Source organism: Pipistrellus kuhlii, unplaced genomic scaffold (genome assembly GCF_014108245.1).
Source record: "Pipistrellus kuhlii isolate mPipKuh1 unplaced genomic scaffold, mPipKuh1.p scaffold_m20_p_38, whole genome shotgun sequence".
In the NCBI taxonomy this organism is placed as follows: domain Eukaryota; kingdom Metazoa; phylum Chordata; class Mammalia; order Chiroptera; family Vespertilionidae; genus Pipistrellus; species Pipistrellus kuhlii.
Genome location: NW_023425538.1, coordinates 2152568 through 2167676, shown reverse-complemented (window position 1 = coordinate 2167676; position 15109 = coordinate 2152568). Strand labels below are relative to the sequence as shown.

At 40.4% G+C, this 15109-nt stretch overlaps 1 protein-coding gene across 1 annotated transcript; it reads right to left on the bottom strand.

Annotated features, from left to right (window-relative positions):
• Positions 1-9889: 9889 nt before the first annotated feature.
• Positions 9890-14403, bottom strand: LEUTX (leucine twenty homeobox). The gene is given in 3 exon segments (XM_045570836.1): positions 9890-10483; positions 10485-10657; positions 14398-14403. Coding segments are annotated over 3 exon segments (354 nt in total). The 3' UTR covers positions 9890-10308.
• Positions 14404-15109: the final 706 nt, after the last annotated feature.

Here is a 15109-nt window from a genome sequence, read left to right as displayed (position 1 = left end):
ATAGAAGACCTGACCTTGTGGACACACACACTTTATTAATGGAGAATCATTTAAAAAAAACTTTATTGTATTGTTGAAAGTATTAAATATATCCCTTCTTGATATTGACTAAAAGATGGTGGCTTGTCCCTGTTTCGCCACAGTTCCCAGCTTGTGAGCCTGATCTCCTTACGCTGGTAAGACTAGAACAGGAGGCCTGGAAAAACCACCGCAGAGGAGGCCATCGAGCAGCTGAGACACCCCAATTGGCGCAAACGCGTGGATTCAAGGGAGATCTTCAGTCATCCACGGAAAGGTCAGAATTTGCGGGGATAGCGTGAGGGATCTGGGCCCCGCTGTGCCGGCAGCAACTGCAGCCACCGCGCCCCGTGCCGAGCGGCGCCAAAAGAAGGCTCAGCTGCAGCGAATGTCCTGCCTGGGAGACCCAGTGCCGGTCTGGGTCTGGTGTAATCTACCCCAGAAGCGGGACTCTTTTAAAGCGCCAAGGGACACGGAACAGATTGTTAAGAATCGGGCCAGTCCGACTTGAGCGGACAGGCAGATTCCACAGAAAGGTTGGATTTTGCAGGGATAACGCAGGGTGTCTGTGTCGCGAAAACGAAAGTGAAAGCAGCAGCAGCTGCACCAGCCACAACAGCGGCAGCCACTGGGGCGGCAAAGAAAAAAAAAAAAAAAAAAAAAAAGTGCGCGCTGGGACCCCGGAAATCTGCGTCCACAGAAGCCCCCACTGTTGGGGCTGGCGTGATTCGAGAGAGTGGACGGGGGTCCCCAAGGTTGCTACTAGTGGGGTCCTCTAGGGAGCAACCCATTCTGATCCCACACGGAGGGAGAACATAGGAGTTGGAAAGCAGTCTGTTTGTAAGTGCGCGGAGACTTGCCAATCGCGCACCTGGGTTGGTTCCCCTGCAACACTTTGCTTCTGATTACAAAGGAGATATCACCCAGATTGGCTGACCCTAAAAGACAGCAGGGGGAATCTGCTTTTCTGGAAACTGAGAAGCAGAGCAGTGAGAAATCACCCAGGATTCAGCTCCGAGGCAAAAATAAATAAATAAATAATAAAAAAAAAATAAACAAATAAAATAAAAAAAAAACTGGTATTGACGGCCACAGAAAAAGAAGGCTAAAACAACCAAAAAGAAGGGACATCAATCCACATACACTGCCACCTAGGGTCTGGAGTACAATCTGACTGTTTATTATTAGTTTTATTTGATCAAAAACCAAGAAACTAAGGAATAGCCACTGAGGTGCAGCAGAACGCAGGGAACTGCAATACGGGCTGGACTAAGAAACGGGCATGTCAAATACAATAGAATAATAGAAGTGGACATTTCTTTTTATTTTTTGCTAATTTTTTCTTCATTTTTTGCATCTTTTACTTAAGAAACAATTTTTTTCCTTTTTTCCTCACTAGATTTTAACTTTTTAATTATTACATTTTTAGGCTCAATAAGCATTTTTAACACTGCTATTTTAATTTTTTTAAAGTGCCATTTTATTTTCTCTTTCTTTTACAATTGGAATTAGCGTTCTTCACTTTATTTTCATTTCTCCTTTAACATTGTTTAACCCTAACTCAACACAACCTTTACACCATCATTCTCTTTCTACTCCTCCCCCTTTTTTGCTATCCTGTTTATCTTAACTCTTTCCTGCTTTAGATTTACTTTCTCTGTATCTCCCCTGCGAAAATTTCTACCCTACTGATATATCTTATCTCCCATCCCTAGTGCCAAGTGCATACACACCCCTCTCTGAGCTATATTAACAAGCAAAAAAAAAAAAAAAAAAAAAAAAAAAAAAATTGTTTTCCTCACGGTTCTTTTGATGCTCCTTGGGGGAATCATGATTATATTATATTTTTATGCTTTTTAAGTGAGAATATTTTGCTTACTCTTTTGTGGTTGCTGGTGCTCAGTATTTTCTTATTTGATTGGTTTTTGTTAGTTGTTATTTTATTACTTCTGTTTTCCCTTACTGTGTTGGAAATTAGGGGATGTTGTACAATAGATTGTATTATTCTCCAGGTACTGCTGACACCATTTGTTGGGGTTAGTGGTTGTTCAATTGAAATTCTCTCCCCATATATATAGTTTGTTCCCCTTTTCTCTCTCTCTTTCCTCCTCTCTCTCTCTCTCTCTCTCTCTCTCTCTCTCTCTCTCTCTCTCATTTCTGAAACACATTTCTGTTCAGTGCCTTGTGTATTGTACCTGGTTGTGTTGTATTTTGTGCCTTTAAATCAACGCAGGAGAGATAAATCAACACAGGAGAGAGACATCCTGAAGCGAGACCATGGGGAGACAAAGAAACAGCCCACAAATGAAAGAAAAGCAGGCATCACCAGAAAAGGAAGTAAAAGAGTTAGAGGCAAGCAACCTACCAGAGCAAGAATTCAGAGTAACGATCTTAAGATGGCTAAAAAGAATGGAAGACAAATTTGACAATATGTGTAAGACCCAAGAGGAAATGAAAAAAAAAACCAAGAGGAAATGAAGATGACTCAAGATGAAATGAAAAATGACATCGCTACTATGAAGAACTCAATAGAAAGCATCAAGAGCAGACTAGAAGAAGCAGAGGATCGCACCAGTGAGCTAGAAGACAAGATGAAAAAAAATACCCAATTAGAGCAGCTCCTAGAAAAAAAAATTAAAAAGCAGGAGAAGAGCCTACGGGAGCTTTGGGACAATGCTAAACAAAACAATATTCGAATAATAGGGGTTCCGGAAGGAAAGAAAACCGAGGTAGACATGGAAAACGTATTTCAAGAAATAATGACAGAAAACTTTCATGAGATAGAGAAGAAAAAACCCACACAAATCCAAGATGCTTGCAGAGTCCCAAGCAAAATGGATCCCAGAAGACCGACGCCAAGACATATTATAATTAAACTGGCAAACACCAATGACAAAGTAAGAATCTTAAAAGCAGCCAGAGAGAGACAGAAAGTTACATATAAAGGAACCCCCATCAGACTAACAACTGATTTCTCAACAGAAACTTACCAGGCCAGAAGGGAATGGGATGAAATATACAAAGTCAGGCAAAGAAAGGGTCTGAATCCAAGAATACTGTACCCAGCAAGGCTATCAATCAAAATTGAAGGGGAAATCAGGAGCTTCACAGACAAAAAAAGACTAAAGGAATTTATCTCCACCAAACCAGCAATGCAAGAAATGCTTAAGGGTCTACTGTAAAATTAAAGAAATAGGAAGCGAAGAAGGAACACAGGGGTATGGAATAAAAATGGCGTCAAAAGAGTAGAGTACCTAACATTAATAACATTAAATGTAAATGGTTTAAATGCTCCAATCAAAAGACATAGGGTAACAGATTGGATAAGAAAACAAGACCCATACATCTGTTGTCTACAAGAAACCCACCTCAGAAAAAGAGATGCACACAGACTGAGGGTGAAGGAATGGAAAAAGGTTTTCCAGGCAAATGGAAATGAAAAGAAAGCTGGGGTAGCAATACTTAAATCTGACAAATTAGATCTCAGAGTGAAGGACATAACAAGAGATAATGAAGGCCACTTCATAATACTAAAGGGAACAATCCAACAAGAAGAAATAACCCTGGTAAATATATATGCACCCAATACGGGAGCACCCAAATATAATACATAAAAAAACTGCTGGAGGACATTAAGGGAGAGATTAATAGCAATACAATCATAGTAGGAGATTTTAATACACTACTGTCACCCTTTGACAAATCATCTAAACAAAAAATTAGCAAAGAAATATCAATCCTAAATGACTCACTAGACCAGATGGAATTAATTGACATCTTCAGAACATTCCACCCCAAAACCACAGAATATACATTCTTCTCAAATGCACATGGGACATTCTCAAAGATAGATCGCATTTTGGGACATAGGCATAGTCTCTTCAAATTCAAGAAGATAGAAATCATATCAAGCATCTTCTCAGATCATAATGGCATAAAACTGGAAATTAACTACAATAAAAATAATCCAAAGAAATCAAACACATGGAGACTAAACAGCATGCTAGTAAACAAGGACTGGATTACCAGAGAAATCAAGGAAGAAATTAAAAACATCCTGGAAACAAATGACAATGAAAACACAACAATCCAAAATCTATGGGACACAGCAAAAGCAGTTTTGAGAGGGAAGTTCATATCCTTACAAGCCTATTGCAAAAAACTAGAAAAAAAGGGTAACAAATGATCTAACTCTACAACTCAAAGAGTTAGAAAAAGAGCAACAAGAAAAGCCCAGTGTAAGCAGAAGGAAGGAAATAACAAAAATCAGAGCACAGATAAACGACATAGAGACCAAAGAAACAATACATAAGATCAACAAAACCAAGAGCTGGTTCTTTGAATGGATAAACAAGATAGATGGACCTCCAGCCAGGCTAACCAAGAAACAAAGAGGGAGGACCCAAATAAACAAAATCAGAAATGAAAGAGGTGAAATAACAACAGACCCCACCAAAATACAACGGACTGTTACAAAATACTATGAACAACTCTACTCCAACAAACTGAACAACCTGGAGGAAATGCACATCTTCCTAGAAAAATACAACATTCCAAAACTCAATCAGGAAGAATCTAAAAATCTCAATAAACCAGTGACTTGGGAAGAAATTGAAACAGTCATTAAAAAGCTTCTTGCAAACAAAAGCCCAGGGCCAGATGGCTTCACAGGAGTTTTACCAAACATTCAAGGAAGAACTAAAACCTATCCTCCTCAGACTATACCAAAAAATCCAAGAGGAAGGAACACTTCCAAACTCCTTCTATAAAGCCAGCATCACCCTAATACCAAAATGACATAAAGACAACTCAATGAAAGAGAATTACAGGCCAATATCCCTCATGCACATAGATGCCAAAATCCTCAACAAAATTCTAGCAAATTGACTCCAGAAGAACATCACAAAGATCATACACCACGACCAAGTAGGAGTTATTCCAGGAATGCAAGGATGGTACAATATCTGCAAATCAAAAAACGTGATACATCACATAAACAAATTGAAAGATAAAAATCATATAGTCATATCAATTGATGCAGAAAAAGCATTTGATAAAATCCAACACTCTTTCCTGATAAAAACTCTCAACAAGGTGGGAGTACAAGGATCATACCTCAACATAATAAAAGCTATATATGATAAACCCACAGCCAACATTATACTCAATGGGCAAAAACTAAAACCATTCCCTCTAAGAACAGAAACAAGACAGGGATGCCCCCTCTCGCCACTCCTGTTTGACATAGTACTGGAAGTACTAGCCATTGCAATTAGACAAGAGGAGGAAATAAAAGGCATCCAAATTGGAAAAGAAGAAGTAAAGTTATCCTTATTTGCAGATGACATGATATTGTACATAAAAAACCCAAAAGACTCCATTAAAAAACTAATTGACCTAATAAATGAATTTGGCGAGAGAATCCAAGATGGCTGCTAGGGTAGGCAACTAGCCGCAGCCGCACACAACAATTTCAACAAAATACAACTAAAATATAAAATGAACATTACCCAGAACTACAGGAAAGTCAACTGACTGGAAATTCTACAACAAGAAGCAAGGAGAAAACCAGAAGGAAGCGCGGAGGAGCTGTAAAAGCCCAAGGTACGGAGACACGTGGCGCGCAGAGAGGACAGAGCCGGAGAGGAGGGAGGCCGAGGGCCTGGCTGGCGGTCCCAAGCGGGAAGGAGAGAAAAGCTCCGACTGTGCTGGGCCCAGCTCCAACTGCTCTGAACCCCAATTCTAGGCCAGACCCCGGGGACCCAGGCTCATCCATAGGGAGCCGGGCTGTAAGGTGGGACTCCGGGGAAGCGGTGAAAGGAGGTCCCGGGGGCGCGCACACTGCGCGCAGAGAAGGGCCGGGCGGCTGTGCCGCGGGATTGCCCTGATGGGAAGGAGACAGGGGCTCCAGACTGCTCTGAACGCCACCTCCAATCCCACTACCAACTGAACTGAACCCCAATAACGGACTCATTGGGGGAGAGCATAGACAGTTTGGCAGCAGGCGAAAATCGAGGGCACCTTTCTCTCAGAGGCACTCGCAACAAGTACTGAAGGACCCTGAGTCTCAGGAGTCGCATAGGGTGGGGCTGACGGAAGCCAAGGCTGTAGGCTCCACCCTGAAACCCCGCCCCATCAGGAAAGCTGCCTGCGAAAATGCCTAAACCAAATAGATCACAAACGAAAGAAATGGAGGACAAAAAGCGACTGGATATAGAGTTCAAAACCACACTTATAAGGTTGTTCAAGAATCTCCTAGAAAAGGCCGATAAAATAAACAAGACCTATGAGGATATGAAAAGGGATCAACTAGAAATAATAAGGGATCAACTAGAAATAAAGAATACATTGTCTGAAATAAAAAATATTTTATGGAGTCCTAAAAACAGAATGAAAGATCGCAAGAATCAAGTCAAAGATTTGGAACATAAAGAGCCAGAAGACACTCCTCCGCAGACGCAAGAAGGCCAGAGAATCCAGAAAGTTGAAGATAATGTAAGAAACCTCTGGGACAACTTCAAGCGAACCAACATCAGAATTATGGGGGTCCCAGAAGATGAGAGAGAGCAAGATATCAAAAACATACTGAAAGAAATAGTGACTGAAAACTTTCCTACCTGGTGAAAGAATTAGACTTACAAGTCCAGGAAGCGCACAGAACTCCAAACAAAAGGAATCCAAAGAGGACCACACCAAGACAAATCATAATTAAGATTCCAAGAGCAAAAGACAAAGAGAGAATATTAAAAGAAGCAAGAGCAAAGAAGGTAGTTACCTATAAAGGAGCACCTATACGATTGTCAGCTGATTTCTCAACAGAAACCATGCAGGCCAGATGGGAATGGCAAGAAATATTCAAGGTGATGAATAGCAAGAACCTACAGCCAAAGATAATCTATCCAGCAAAGCTATCACTCAGATTCGAAGGTCAGATAAAGAGCTTCACTAATAAAAAAAAGCTCATCACCACCAAAGCAGAATTATATGAATTGCTGAAGGGGGTTCTTTCAGAAGAGAAAGTAAATAAAGATAAAAATTATGAACAACAAATACGTAACTATCAACAAGTGAATCTAAAAACCAAGGAAACTAAAAAAAAAAAATCTGAGGAACAATATTAACTGTTGAATATAATAGAATCAGAGGTATGGAAGGAGAGTGAACTGTTTATTCTTGGGGAAAAAGGGAGAGGGGGATGTGGGAAGAGACTGAACATAAACTGTGCACCTATGGATGAGGACAATGGGGGGTGGGGAAAGGGCAGAGGTTAGAAGGAGGGGGGGAAAGGAACATTTGTAATAATATGAACAATAAAAATTTATTTAAAAAATATAAATAAATGAATTTGGCAATGTAGCAGGATACAAAATTAATGCCAAGAAATCCATGGCATTTCTATACACCAAGAGTGAAACTGCAGAAACAGAGACTAAAAAAGCAATTCCATTTACCATTGCACCAAAAAAATTAAGATACCTAAAAATAAATTTAACTAAGGAAGTAAAGGACCTATATGCAGAAAACTACATGACACTGAAAAAAGAGATAGAGGAAGATGTAAGGAGATGGAAAAACATACCATGTTCATGGATTGGTAGAATCAACATCATCAAAATGTCCATACTTCCTAAAGCAATCTATAGGTTCAATGCACTCCCCATTAAAATACCAACGACATATTTCACCGATCTAGAAAGAACTCTCTAAAAGTTCATTTGGAACAATAAAAGAACCCGAATAGCCACAGCAATCCTGAGAAAGAAGAGTAAAGTAGTAGGGATATCAATACCAGACTTCAAACTATATTACAAAGCCACTGTTCTCAAAACAGCCTGGTACTGGCACAAGAACAGACATATAGATCAATGGAATCGAATCGAGAACCCAGATATCAACCCAAATCACTATGCTCAATTAATATTTGACAAAGGAGGCACGAATATACAATACAGTGGGGTCAAGACAGTTTCTTAAATAAATAAGTGTTGGGAAAATTGGACAGACACATGCAAAGGAATGAAACTAGATCACCAACTTACACCATTCACAAAAATAAACTCAAAATGGATATAGGACTTAAACATCAGACAGGAAACCATAAAAATACTAGAAGCATCCACAGGCAGCAAAATCTCAGACGTATGCCAAAAGAACTTCTTCACTGATACTACCCCTAGGGCAATGGAAGCTAAAGAGAAAATAAACAAATGGGACTACATCAAAATAAAAAGCTTTTTTGCAGCAAAAGAAATCATCAACAAAACAACAAGAAAGCCCACTGTGTGGGAGAACATATTTGCAAATGATACCACTGATAAAGGTTTAATCTCCAACATCTACAAACAGCTAATACAACTAAATAAAAGGAAGATGAATAATCCAATTAAAAAATGGGCAATGGACCTAAATAGAACATTTTCAAAAGAAGACAGAAGGAAGGCCAAAAGGCACATGAAAACATGCTCAAAGTCACTAATTGTCCGAGCGATGCAAATCAAAACAACAATGCGGTACCATCTCACACCTGTCAGAATGGCCAACATCAACAAGTCAACAAACGACAAGTGTTGGTGAGGTTGCGGAGAAAAAGGAACCCTCGTACACTGCTGGTGGGAATGCAGACTGGTGCAACCACTGTGGAGAACAGTGTGGAGTTTCCTCAAAAAACTGAAAATGGAACTCCCATTTGACCTAGTAATCCCACTTCTAGGAATATATCCCAAGAAACTAGAAACACCAATCAGAAAGGATATATGCACCCCTATGTTCATAGCAGCACAATCTACAATAGCCAGAATTTGGAAACAGCTTAGGTGCCCGTCAGCAGATGATTGGATCCAAAAACTATGGTACATCTACACAACGGAATACTATGCTGCCATAAAAAAGAAGGAATTCTCATCATTTGCAGCAACCTGGATGGAATTGGAGAACATCATGCTGAGTGAAATAAGCCAATCAATGAAAGAGAAACACCACATGACCTCATTCATTTGTGGATGATAAAGAACATTATAAACTGATGAACCAAAAGATAGATATAGAGACAGTATATCAACAAGTAGACTGTCAAATTACAGCGTGGAGGGGAGGAAGATCTGGGGGAGATAATAGATCAACCGAAGAACTTTATACATGCATATAAGTAGAACCAATGGACACAAAACTCTGGGGAGGGAGGGGATGTGTGGGAGGGAGGGGGGCAAAAAAAAAATCAATAAAAAAAAACAAAAACACAAATATTACATGGACTCACTTATTTGTGGAATCTAATGAACAAAATGAAGTGACCAACAAAATAAGACCTGAAGCAGGAGGCATATACCTTGATGTGGGTTTGGGGGAACAAGAAGTTATATACTTACCAGAGGCCTGGTGCACAGATTCGTGCACACTGAAAGGGAATTAATTAGAAAAAATATTTTTAATATCTCTATTCACCCTTTCTATATAATAGAGTCAACCAAACTCACAATAAACACCAGATTTAAACACACACCCACACACACACAAAATAAATAAATAAATAAATAAATAAATAAATATGTCCCTTCTTTCTCCCATTGACCTCTCCGACCCTGCCCCCACCCCCAAATTCAGGTCTTCACCAACCTATTGTCTGTGTCCATGAATTATGCAATACAAGTATGAGCTCATTGGTTGATCCCTTCTCCCTCTTCCCCTACCTCTGAGGTTTGACAGTCTGTTCCATGCTGCTATGTCTCTGGGTCTATTTTTGTTCATCAGTTTACGTTGTTCATTGAATTCCACATAGGAGTGAGATCATGTGATACTTATCTTTTTCTGACTGGCTTATTTTGCTTAACATAATTGGAGAATCATTTTTAAAAGATTCAAGTTCTCACCCTAGCTGGTTTGGCTCAGTGGATAGAGCATCAGCCTGCAGACCAAAGGGTCCCTGCTTCGATTCCAATCAAGGGCAAGTACCTTGGTTGCAGGCTCCTCCTAGCCGGGCCCTGGTTGGATCTCGTGCAGGAGGCAACCAATCAATGTGTGTTTTTTCACATTGATATTTCTCTGTCTTTCCCTCTCTCTTCCAGTCTCTCTAAAAAAACAATGCAAAAATATCCTCAGATGAGGATTTAAAAAAAATGTAGAGGTATTTCTTATTATAGATAAAGATAAGTAACTGGTCTGTTTAAATTGGAGTTGACCCATTAAAATATTTGGAAATGTTTCTCGGTTTGATAAGATTTGAATCACAAACCTTTTTCAAGAGCTGTGGATGTATTTTGAACCACACTAAAGATCAATCCCAGCCATATTCCCTCAATTAGGGCACCTGGGGAAGAGGTACTCATCTAGGCTGCTGGGGTGATCCTCTCCAGGTAAGGAATATAGGCGTATAAATTTACCTATGTCAGAGGGATTGGATGCCCAAGAAGAATCAGAGACACCCAGACATATCTGTTGGAGGTCATGAGGCTGAGAATCCCATGATGCATTCTGCACCAGTCCCTCCAGATTTCTCGATATTAGAAGTCTTATGGAGTTCAGGGCCATAAGCATTCACAATGCTGGGACTTGGGGGATGAATGTTTGTAGAGGGTACAGATAAAGGAGTCACCTCCTTCTTTGCTGAAATGGTTTGGTTTGGTGCTTCTAGTGCCACACTAGGCTGACTTTATAGCAGCTGTTTCCTCCATGCTGGTTCTTGATCCAAATCTGGAGAAAGAGCAGGTTATCAGGTTAATAAAGGAGGATGGGTTCAAAGGGGAATCCTACATGCTCCTCAGGAGTTAAGTTGCTTTGGTGTGCAAAAGCTAGCCTCACATCTCTTCACAGTTAGCTGAACAGGGGATGTCCTCTACCTCCTAGTGCCTTAGGGTTCAGAGAGCAAAGGGAATGTGGGATTGTGCTAAACATACATAGAATAGGACACTGCACTCAAGATCAGAAAGTATTAAGAAAAGGGGCTCTGTTTTGCTGAATGCTCTTTTTTTCTGGATGCCCTATCTTCTTTTCTGGAAGAAGATTATTAACTGTGAGAATATGGAATGGGAATCTAGCTTGGGGTACTTTCGGGGTCACCCAGGGATTTTTACACCCTAAATCTTCTGTGGCAAGGTATTGTGGGAACCACACCAGGTTCCTGGATAATCAAGGTCAATGAGCACACAGAGGCCTTGTTGTCAATATACCAGAATGGCTAAGGCCGCTCTAAGCATAAGGCTAATCAGGGTGCCCAAGGCCAAGATACCAAGGTCACAGGGTTCTCACAGTACACTATGCCCTTCTGTAACCCAAATGATTGATGTCAACTGTTGGCAGCTAACCTTCTTTGTCTCTAGAGTAGGGGTTTCGAACTCAATCAGAGAAGGGGCCAAAATCTAAAATCCAGCCTAAATCGCGGGCCGAATGGTTTACTGAACAGTCATAAACTGTCACTGTGATGGAAACACAGCGGAGTGCAGTGATGACAGCGCGGTGTGGGCCACATTGCAAGGCCTGGCGGGACGGATTTGGCCCGCGGGCCTTGTGTTTGACACATGTGCTCTAGAGTAATATACAGGTTACTGATCAGAGAGAAGAGAGAAAGCTCAGAGAAGCAGAGGTGGTAGGCACAGAGAATGTGTGCAGGAGAAAGGAGAGCTCAGATGGAGCTGAGAGCTGATACCGCTATGATGTAAGGTAAGAGCTCATAGAGAGCTAAGATATAGCTACCATGTTAACTAGCCAGTGTGCTGGGAGAGAAGCTCGGAGGTAGTTAATATGTGAGGCTATGGAGACCAGCCAGTGTGCTGGGCAGGGGAGACAAGAGAAGCTGCTGAGACAGAGAGCTTAGGTACCACTATGATGTGAGGCAGTGAGTTTAGGAGGCAGCATGGGGCTGCTCAGATAATAGCTATGGGTACAGAGACTAATGCTGCTTTGTGGGAAAGATGTACGGTACAGGTTAACCAGCCAGTATCTGGCTGGTTGCCTGTATGGACTTTGCTGTAAAGAACTATTTTGTCTGACGGCTATGTGGCCACTGGCTTCTACAATAAGGACTCATTCTTAAACACCTACAGCTTCTCATGGTTTCTCTGTCAAAGACCTGGTGTAATAGGAGGTCCAGTCCCTAGGCAGGGGGGCTCAGACCTGACACCTCTAACTAGTGATACAGGAGGAACTCGGACTATATTGCCAACAGTACTACAGTGGGCAGGGTTTGAGGAAGAGTCAGCCCTGATGTAATTGGAAAGAATTTTAGAAAAATATATGGACTCAACAACTCAAAGCAGCAGTGCTGAGCAGTGCTCTCACTGTCTCTGAGAGGCATATATACACTGAGTGGCCAGATTATTATGATCTCTGAATGCATAATAATCTGGCCATTCAGTGTATATCCTATATAATAAAAGGCTAATATGCAAATTGTCTCCTCAACCAGGAGTTCGACCAGCAGGCAAGCAGCCAAACCACCCATATCTTCTCCCCCTGGCCAGGCTGGCCAAACCCCAACCATGCATGAATTCATGCACTGGGCCTCATATATATATATATATATATATATATACACACACACACACACACACACACACACACATATATACACACACACACATATACACACACACACACACACATACATATACTAATAAAAGAGAAACATGGAAATTGACCACATCTCCACTACGCCCACAAGCCACACCCACAAGCCAATCAGGAGTGACTACAAACCAACCAAGATGGCTCCAGCCATGGAGCCTGCAAAGTCTTGGGTTTCCCTGGCGATGGAGGAAACCAAACTAGAAATTAAACATACACTGACTGAAATAAAAAGTATTATACAGAGATCCAACAACAGACAAGAATGCAAGAATGAAGTCAAAGATTTGGAATACAAAGAGGCAAAGGACACTCCTCCGGAGAAGCAAGAAGAGAAGAGGATCCAGAAAGTTGAAGATAGTGTAAGAAGCCTCTGGGACAACTTCAAGCATACCAACATCAGAATTGTGGGGGTGCCAGAAGAAGAGAGAGAGCAAGATACTGAAAACCTATTTGAAGAAATAATGATCAAAAACTCCCCCACCTGGTGAAAGAAATAGACTTATAAGTCCAGGAAGTGCATAGGACCCCAAACAAAAGGAATCCAAAGAGGACCACACCAAGACACATCATAATTAAAATGCCAAGAGCAAAAGACAAAGAGAGAATATTAAAAGCAGCAAGAGAAAAAGTCAATTACCTACAAGGGAGCACCCATACGATTGTCAGCTGAATTCTCAACAGAAACTATGCAGGCCAGACAGGAGTGGCAAGAAATATTCAAAGTGATGAACAGCAAGAACCTACAGCCAAGATTATTCTACCAGAGAAGGTTATCATTCAGAATGGAAGGTCAGCTAAAGAGCTTTACAGATACGAAAAAGTTAAAGGAGTTCATCAACACCAAATCAGTATTATATGAAATGCTTAAAGGTATTCTTTAAGAAGAGAAAGAAGAAAAAGGTAAGGATAAAAATTATGACAACAAATACATATCTACCAACAAGTGAATCTAAAATCAAGTGAATTAAAAATCTGAGGAACAGAATAAACTAGTGAATATAATAGAATCGAGGCATAGAAAGGGAGTGGACTGATAATTCTCAGGCGGAAAGGGGTGTGGTGGGTGCGGGAAGAGACTGGATAAAAATCATACACCTATGGATGAGGACAGTGGTGGGGAGGTAAAGGTAGAGGGTGGGGTGGGAACCAGGTGGAGGGGAGCTATGGGGGGAAAAGTAGAAACAATTGTAATAATCTGAACAATAAAGATTAAATTTTTAAAAAATCTCACCTGATTGTCCTCTAAGTACAAAGTTTCTTCCCCAACAACCAATTTTAGCTTTGTGGCTTGGGACAGATTACTAATATCTTGGTTTAGTTGTCTGAAATTGGGGGAAGATTTTGCTTCAGAGTGTCTGAGATGTCATATGTACTACATTGTCAAGGATATTATCTACAACAAGGATATTGTCACCAAGAAAACTTACCAACTTTCTTTCTAATTCTCCCTATAGACACACCATCCACCCAGAAACTCTCCATAACACTTCAAAAGCTAATAGATGTGCTTCGCTTTATAACCTATATTTTGCGACTATTTCAGACAGTTGTTCACTCTATTTTCTATGATTCTCTTATTCCTCCACTGAAGAGCTACCACTTTCTGTTGCATTGTCTATGTTGGCCAGGCCTTCCCTCTAGTTTAGAAGATTGTCATGGCCAGGAACTGTGTCTCATGAATCCTGAGTGTCTGTATCCTTTCTTTCCTTTTTTTTAAATCCTCACATGAGGATAATTTTCCATTTCTTTTTAGACAGAATGGAAGTGGAGAGGGAGAGAAACATTGATTTGAGGGAGATATATCAGGGCCAGAGATCATACCTGCATCCTAGGTATGTGCCCTAGACTGGAACTAAACCCAGGACCCTGTAGTCTGAGGGTTGACACTGAGCCAAAACGGCTAGGGCTTGAGTGTTCTTTAAAGAGGTAGAATTGTACACATGATTTTAAATGAGGATAATTTAAATCAGCTTATAAGTATATGAAAAGATACCTGAATTCAATCATAATAAGATGTTAATTTTTTGCTTTTCCATTTAGAAAGATCAGAATTTTTAAATATACACTTTATTATCATGGCTACGGAAAAAAAAAAAAAGTCAACTTTTTAAGATCTTAGTTTTTCAAATTTAAATTACACACACTTTTTCGACCAGCTATTCCATATTTCCGAATTTGTTCTTTCATATAAGCAGTGGGAGGTTGATAATGAGGAAAATGTTATATAGAATGCAGCTTCATTCATGAGAGCAAAATATGGAAACCACCTAAATGTGCATAAATAAGGGTCAAGTTAAATAGTTCTAAGAATGCTTCTATTAGAATATTAGATGAACATTAATGTGAGGACATCACAGTCAGAATGATTTCTCTAATTTTTATTATCATTTTTAAAAAATCCTCACATGAGGATATTTTTCAATTGACTTTTAAAGAGAGTGGAAGAGAGAGGGAAAGACAGAGAGAAATATTTATGTGAGAGAAACCCTATCAATTGGTTGCCTCCTCCACACGCCCTGACCAGATATGTGCC